The sequence below is a fragment of the Enhydra lutris genome, unplaced genomic scaffold, assembly GCF_002288905.1.
Source record: "Enhydra lutris kenyoni isolate GAN:26980312 unplaced genomic scaffold, ASM228890v2 scaffoldscaffold5, whole genome shotgun sequence".
Taxonomy (NCBI): Eukaryota; Metazoa; Chordata; class Mammalia; order Carnivora; family Mustelidae; genus Enhydra; species Enhydra lutris.
The window spans coordinates 31,395,071-31,403,678 of NW_019154089.1; the positions used below are offsets into that span (position 1 = coordinate 31,395,071).

General features: G+C 40.0%; 1 protein-coding gene across 1 annotated transcript in view; it reads right to left on the reverse strand.

Moving 5' to 3' along the window:
- The window catches only part of LOC111141155 (sarcoglycan delta), a 378,621-nt gene extending 375,661 nt beyond the window's left edge, over positions 1-2,960 (reverse strand). The window contains exon 1 of the mRNA XM_022493516.1: positions 2,772-2,960. Within this exon, the coding sequence (XP_022349224.1) occupies positions 2,772-2,960 (189 nt within the window). The remainder of the gene's footprint in view (positions 1-2,771) is intronic.
- Positions 2,961-8,608: the final 5,648 nt, after the last annotated feature.

The window sequence follows — 8,608 nt, forward strand, 5'->3', positions numbered from 1 at the left end:
TGATTATACTGTGAACTTTCCCAAATTGCAAATTATTAAATATTCCAGAGGTTAAAAAAAATCACTCTTTTCTGTTGACAATATTTTAAAATTCCTGCATAAAATGCTTAACTGTTATCCCATTGATTTCCTTGCTGTTTTACCCAACATACTCCAATATAAAATTGGTTAATACTTCATTCTTTCTCAAGATCTTCACTGTCAGTAAATTACTATTTGTGGAATAGAATTATAATTCTAAAAGAATATGTTTTATACTGTGATTGATGGAAAATATGTTTTTAACTTGCAGGGAAAGATCAATTTTCTGACACTTCAGCTCTATGTGCTCAAATGCATTACGATTATAAAGCACCAATTATGGCTAATAATGGCATTATTCTCACCTCAGTAAGTACTTGGTTTGGTACTGCTTTAAGAACTCCCAACTTTGGCAATCAATTCAGTTACCTACAGGAAATAGCCTATTCCAAATAGATTATTACCTTACTGTCATATTGCTCCCCAAGCTCACATACAATCAGAGTGAACTGTCACTCAGTATACATTTACATATACCTCTCACTATTAAGCTTGCCAGATAAAACACCCTCTAGAAGCCATAGTTGTACGGTACACAGTTTTCAAGATTTGAGCTCATATTCCCCACCACGCTCACCCCCAAATCTTTCAGGTTCTAGAAGTTAACTTCACATCAGACTAGGTTAAAAAAAAAAAAAAAGTCATAGAACTAGCCCAAATAACACAGAGAAAAGCTATAGGGGGGACATTAGTTCCAGCTAAGTTCCAATGGGAAAGTAATAAATTCTACCTTGCTTTTTGGACTCTACCACTCAACTCTCTCACCAGCCAGAATCTGGGAATGCTCCAGAATTTCTTCCAATCCTTCATCTCCTACAACCTAGTTGAGTTACACCAACACCATCTTTTAAATGTCTTTTACGTTTTTATTCTCCATTCTACTGCCCTAGCTTCAATTTTCTCTTAATTAATACTATAGAACAAAAGCTTTCCACTTACAAGTTCTTGACACATAAAATAAGAACATCACAGGTGCTTGGGTGGCTCAACTGGTTAAGCAGTCAGCTCTTGATTTCGGCTATAGGTCATGGTCTCGGGAGTCCTGGGATCAAGTCCAGTATAGGGCTCTGTGCTCAGCAGGGAGTCTCCCTGAGGCCTCTCTCTCTCCTGCTCCCTCAGCCCCTCCCCCAACTCATGCACACTCCCTCTAAAATGAATAAATCTTTAAAAAATAATAAATAAATAAAAATATCCCACAACATGCACATCAACAGAGGGCAATTATGGTCCCTTGGATTTAGTACCAGATGGACTCCAGACACGTCTTAAAGCCATAAGGTCTTCTCAAAGTTTGTCTGCGAAACACAGGTAAAAATTATTCTCCAGGGTGAGGAGAAAATAAGAAATAGATAAATGGGGCTACAGGAGGATCACAGGTTTTACCAGGCAGCTATGGAACATCAGGAAGATGGAGGAAAGAGCCAAAGCAGAAGACATCACCTCCACGAAGGCAGGGAAGTACAACCACGCAGACTGGCTTAAGGATAAAGAAGAACTTTACAATCCAGAAAAGGCAAAAATCCACTATCCTATTGGGGATTTTCACATGAAAAACCTGCTTGCTGGGGCACCTGGGTGGCTCAGTGGATTAAGCCGCTGCCTTCGGCTCAGGTCATGATCTCAGGGTCCTGGGATCGAGTCCCACATCAGGCTCTCTGCTCAGCAGGGTGCCTGCTTCCCTCTCTCTCTCTCTGCCTGCCTCTCTGCCTACTTGTGATCTCTCTCTGTCAAATAAATAAATAAAATCTTTAAAAAAAACAAAACAAAACAAAAAAAAACCTGCTTGTTAATTGCATTATGGTCAGATTTCTTTATCAAATGGGATATTTTTATTAGCAACCTAATTGTTTCCTTCTGACATCACAAAAAATGAAAGCCATCTCAGGGCAGCAGGTTACTACCCACTATGTGTTCACTCAAAGTGAAAGTGCTTACACTACCAGAATCTCCAGGCAACCCAGGGATGGGGGGTGGGAACCTCAGAATAACTCCAGAAATCATATTTCCAGAATTTTCTTTTCATTTGAACTTTAACAAGTAAATGTTCAATATGCATCGTGCCCCTAACCACCAATAACAAGAATTTCTTCAAAGAAGCATAAACACAAATTCTTAAAAAAATTTTTTAAAAAGTGAAGCATAGCTACCCCCCCCATTTCCATCCTACTCAGGCAGTGGCAAAGAAAACTGGCCTTTTAAAACCCAAGGAGAATCTTAATTAACTACAGCAGTGAGCCACCAGGTATGCACAGGGTGTTACGACTCTTAGATAACCCACAAAGCCTTATTCTGCTCAGATATTGCTACCCTCTACCTCAAAACCCTTTTATACTCCCTCCCAAAATTTGGGAAAACTTAGTACTTTGAATTTGGCCCATATTTCTTCCTTCATGATTTACTCAAAAGGCTTGGAAACTACAGGATACAGAATCACAGTTATCAAAATGGAGGGAAAGCATCCAAGAGACTGTAAAGGAGGGAAATGCCTCTAACTTGGATTCCCAGTCACTGAGGGAAAGAGATTAGAAAGAGGCAGACCCCCACATGTAATCTGAACAGAAATATTTTTTAACCAAATGCCAGGCTTGCAAGGTACTTGAATCCTACTACCACCACTTTTCCACATTCCTTCTTGCTCCACACTTTCCCTTCCCCTGAGAAGGGCTAAAGAAATGTGTGTTTTTACTTACAATTGTGAAGTTCATGACTTTGAGAATCCAGATGGTCATGGCCAAGTTCACCAGTATTAAAATCATCAGGAGCAGGACGAAGAAATACAGGCATCTTTTCCGCCAGCCATAAATGCCCACCTTGTATACCTGTGGCCCCTCAGAGCTGGGCATGGTGCTCCGGTGGTGTGTGTACTGTTCCTGAGGCATCTGAAATAAATGAGGCGAGAGAGAGGCACTCACATTAAACTGCTGAGAGGGGAAGAAAAAAAAAAGAAAAGAAAAGAAAAAAATCAGCTGATGAAGAGATATGGCGAGCTGCTATCTGTATGTTTCTACCTTCCTGACAACTCCAAAAATCCGTTTCCTCTGGACAGAAGTGGCTCCTGTGGACGCTGTATGAGTCTTTCACTTTACGCAGCCACCTCTCGTGATGTGTACTGAGACATCCACGGGCACACACACCATGGGAGGAAAAGAACCCCTAGGAAGCCATTTTCCAAACAACTCCTAGAATTCCAACCTCTTTGTGAGGGAGACACTCCACCACCTACCCAAATCCTGAGGGTAAAATTGGGAATTTGTCTGAGAAAATAAATGAGCCCCAGGAGTTCATCGTGCTAGTATGATAAGTACTCTTCAGGCATTTATTTGGGGGGTAAAATGATCTTAAAGGCAATCATTCTGTACTGTCAGAAAGGCAGGAGAAAACATAACAATTTTCATCTTCCCCCTACTCTAGAATTCAAAGGGATGTTGATGGGCACAGAGTAAGCCTCACTGGACTCAGAAGTCTTCAAGTGATAGCCTATGCTTAAATGCCTCCCTTGACAGAAACCTCAGTACATGCTGACTTTGATGTGAGGGGTTACACAATTCCAGTTGTGGTCAATCAACTCACTTACTTATTATTTTCAATCAACTAATTTAATTAATAAACATATAGGAGCCTCAAAGTCAAGGAAGATGTGGATATGCCTTCCAGGAGCTTGCAGGCTAATGGGAGGAATGAACTCGTTAAGCAATGATTATAGTACAGGGAGATAAGTTAGAAAAATATTTGTCAGTATTAAGTAATAGACTAATCCCTCTTAAAGTAAGGAAGCTTCCCCTAATCCCTGCTGTTGACAAAATGATCTTTATACTAGCACTACTAATTAGGTGTCAACACAAATCAAAGTAAATTTATCACTTCCATAAAACTCTAATAGCGAAACAAGTTTTAAAATTAAATACAAAGCTACTAACGTGTACCATTCAAAATGAACAATAACGGACTCCCACAAAGGATGATGATTTCCTGAAACTAAGTGGCATCGTGCGGTACCCAGGGCTTTAGCACGGCACCCTCAGAGTAGAACATCCCTACTCTGCCATGAGCCACGTGACAACACAGCCCAATTGCTTTTTTTCCATGCAAATATCTGCACAATCTTTATTCAGAGATCTTTACTTCATTTGGCCCTCTTGTAAGCATACTGCATTCCCTAAGAATGAGGCTTCCTTCTATTTATTTTCGTCTTAGTCAACAGCAATTAAATTTGTGAGCCGCCCGGGTGGCTCAGTCACTTAAGCACCTGACTCTTGGTTTTGGCTCAGGTCCTGATCTCAGTGTCCTGAGACAGAGCCCTGCATGGGGATCTGGACTCAGCACAGCGTCTGCTTGAGAGTCTCTCTCTCTCTCCCTCCCTCCCACTCACTTTTTCTCTTAAATAAATAAAAATATTAAAAAATATATATCAATTAGGGGTACCTGGGTGGCTCAGTGGGTTAAAGCCTCTCCCTTCGGCTCAGGTCATGACCCCAGAGTACTGGGATTGAGCCCCGCATCGGGCTCTCTGCTCGGCAGGGAGCCTGCCTCCCCCCTCCTCTCTCTGCCTGCATCTCTGCCTACTTGTGATCTCTGTCTGTCAAGTAAATAAATAAAATCTTTTAAAAAAATATATCAATTAAGTGTGTCCTATGTGGTACAAAAGTGACCATGGTGACAAACTTAATGTGGGTTCCTAACATCACACCCTTGGTTACTAGGTCATCTTTCAGATGGGTTGGAATGTGATTACTTTACAGTTTTTAGATAATCATTAAAATGTACACATAAAATCTAAAATCCCTTTAAGAACCCAAGGCCTTTGGACATCCATGGAATTCCACTGAAAAACCCAGTACATTTTTATTTATGGTCAATGGAAATTCTCAATGAAGTCCTGTATGACATCTGTCTTATTCTAGACACTACTCTAGTGCCAAAATCAGGTCCTCACATGAGTATTTATTTAAATATGTGTGTATAGCATGAATGAGTGAAAAAAACAAATGCATAAATGAGGAATGAATGAATGATTTCCTGTCTACTTAAGAGCTTCTGCTGTCTGGGGGTGTATAGAAGTTTAAGCCAAACACCATGGGAGAATTCATTTTCAGTATCCCTGCACATTTTCACTCTAGGTTCCCAAAGCACTGGGTTCCCAAGCAAGCAGTGAACTTCCTGTTACACGAGAACTTCCATTTCATAACTCAGCTCCTCAGAATTTTGTAGATTGGGGCTCTGTTGTAACAACATGGCAACACAATAAAGTCATCGCTCTTTTTTTTTTTTTTGTACACATCAAGATCAATTAGAAGGGATAAGAATGTCTCCTAAGTTTGAAGGAAATTAGGCCTTTCTTTTCCATTAAAACATATTCTGTAAGTTAAGGAAATGAGCAAAGAATCTTAAAATCTTATCTGCAAGGTCTTTTATTTCGAACCAACTAATTTTATGAATGTGCTGATTTAAGACTAGAGCTGACCCACTTGCACATGGAAACGGGGTTTGTGGTAGGGAAAGGACAAGAATAACAGTATTGGACTCTTACAGGAATGACGACCAGTGAGAAATTCTTCACAAAATGGGGTAGAGAAGCTAGAGGTATTGGCACCACACCAGCTGCTTTTTCTTTGAAAAAAAGTGCAGGAATTACTTAATTTAGCTATAAAGTGGAAATGACATGTTCAGTAAATACTTACAAGAGACTGGGAATACGGGTATCACATCTGATTTTTTTCTTGCAAAAATTAGATATTAGATATTGACAGAATGCAGTGATTACCTCTATTAGGGTTTCTCAATGCTGGATGTACATCAGAGAAAGCCATGGAGACTTTAAAAACCTACATGCTCAGGTCATTTCAATAATAGTCCCATAGGTAGGACTCAAGCACCGGCATTGTTAAAGGGCCCCGTGCAATCTTAAAATATAGGCAAGGTCGCATACCACTGGTCTAGAACAATGTCTTTCAACCCTGACTATGCATCAGGCTCTAAGATAAACTTCTGACAGACACAAATTCAATTTCTGAGCTCTACAATGGAATTAGAATTGTCAAAAGAAAATTTTCTTTAGGTTATGCCAAGTATTTGGGACAACTACTTCTAAAAAAAAAAAAGGCCTTTGATCTGTTTTTTAATAGCATGACCATTTCAAGACAAAAAGCTTGAAACAAATTCTAGAATATAATAAAGAAAAGAAAAAAAAAAAGCAGAGCTTTCTGAGGGCTTGGAACAGAACTTGGACTCCTAGGAACCACAGATTTTGCCTACCATGTTTACTGACTAGCTGAGGTGCTTAAGCCAGGAAGGGGAAGTAGTTCTCTTTCACATCAGGCAACAAATCAAAAGCTGAATGGGAATTAGAACTCAGATCCCTTGTGCGTGTGTAGTAGCTGTTCTGCCTGTCACAAGGGCTCTAGAGTCTCCATCACACCGTCTACTTTAATGAGCCACATAAAACAAAAATGCACCAGTGTGCCACTCAGAAGGGAAGGGAAAAAAGAAAGAACAGGGAAGGGAGAGAGCATTTTTTGTACAAATGGTGCCAAGAGGAAGCTATGCCAACCAAACGTAAGGAAATGGAGAGGTCTATTAACTATGCTGCATAGAAAAGGAAAATTTAGATATGCTGAGTACATTAATTTTTCAAGGCAAAACTGAAACATGTTGAGATGATAAAAACATAGGAAGAAAGATAATCTCCACTGCGTGTTTCTTTTTGATCCTCCCCAGTTGAAAACCCTCCAGGGAATGAAGCTGAAGTTTAAGGTCCTCTCATGGCCAGGCCCCTTTCATGACTCTGGGAGGCGCCCTAGTAATGCATTAACAGTATCATCCATTTTTATAAAATTGTTTAAAGTAAGATGTTTTAATTGCAACTAGTTAAAACCTTGTACCTTTTAAACTCCCTCTTTCTTGGGTGTCTTTGGAGGATTTCCATTACTTTAGGAGCTCCAGCTAAGGCAAACTGGGGACTCCTATGGTTTGGGTACAGTAGTAAATATTTGTATCATTTGCAGAAACTTCCTTGTAGAGGTACCTTATATCTAGCCCTCCTAGTGTAGGAATGTCTTCCAGAAATTCTTCCTCCATCTTTGGTGTCAACTCACCAAGCTGACTGTCGTGAAGGTACAGGACCAAAGTACACAGTATGACGTAAATGTGTCCTACAATGGCCAGCACCAGAAATACGTGGGTAGTGCAAAAGCCAGAAGCTAGGTGAATTTTTTTTTCAATCATCGGATATGTAAAATTTTAAGTAGGATTCAATTCTGACACCTAGTCAAAACAAATTGTCTCCTGACAAGAATATATCCAATTCAGCATATAACATGATAAATGCTCCACCCCATTTTTTTAATGGGAATCATGGAAAATAGAGTCAGAATTTTTATGTGTACAGGTTATGTGCACTGTGTTTATATTCTGTATGTAAAGTTGCATGTTTTATACATCACAACCAGCAATTAAAAAAAAAAAAAAAACACCTCAGTTCTGTTGAAACTGCCGTAAGAGACAACGATCTTTCTACTGTCTGTACAAGAAAGAGATAGTGCCAAACAGCTGTCATATGAAGAAGCGATCAAAGGCTACGCAACCAAAAAAGTGTAGAGAAAGTATGTCAGTTAATAATTCACAATATTATTTTTCTAGATTGCATGATAAGCCTTTTAAAAATTAATAATTTAATTTCCTTTCTCATTCTAAGTATATTCATGTTTTTAATTTGTTTGTGTTACTAATTTTTTAGGTTTTTTTCTTCCCCCCTTAAAACAGCCCAACAAACTAGGCTTCGGGCATCACAAAACCTGGATCCTCCTCTATTCCTGCCCACAAAGGACCCCTGGCATATAGCAAGACCTCAGCGTGACACCACCATGAGATATTCCCCCTCCCCAGCTGAGCACAGTGGGTGGTACTGTTATCTGTCTTTCACTGGGAGTGATTTTCAGACTCTTGAGTAGGTAAGAACACCTTGCAGAAATTGATTAAATGCACATCCCTAGGCCCCATACCAAGAAATTCTAATTCAGTAAGTCTATGCATCCCAGGAACCTGTGTTTTGTTTTTTTTTTTAAAGATTTTATTTATTTATTTGACAGACAGAGATCACAAGTAGGCAGAGAGGCAGGCAGAGAGAGAGGAGGAAGCAGGCTCCCTGCCGAGCAGAGAGCCCGATGATGCGGGGCTCGATCCCAGGTCCCTGGGATCATGACCTGAGCCGAAGGCAGAGGCTTTAACCCACTGAGCCACCCAGGCGCCCCAGGAACCTGTGTTTTTAACATGCACTAAAATTGATTCTGAGACTTGTGGCCCAGAGACCATGCTTTGAGAGCATGAATTTAGATCCAACGTAGAGATACATCGCTGGCCCAGCCTTTGCCTCTACTTGCACTGTTTCTCATGAGATCACCCATTTTCCTCCCATGTCTATACACACACACACACATATATTACACATATACATATACATACACACACACACACACACACACACACACATTTTTTTAACTCTGCCATTCTTCACATTTTCACTGTGCTCCTA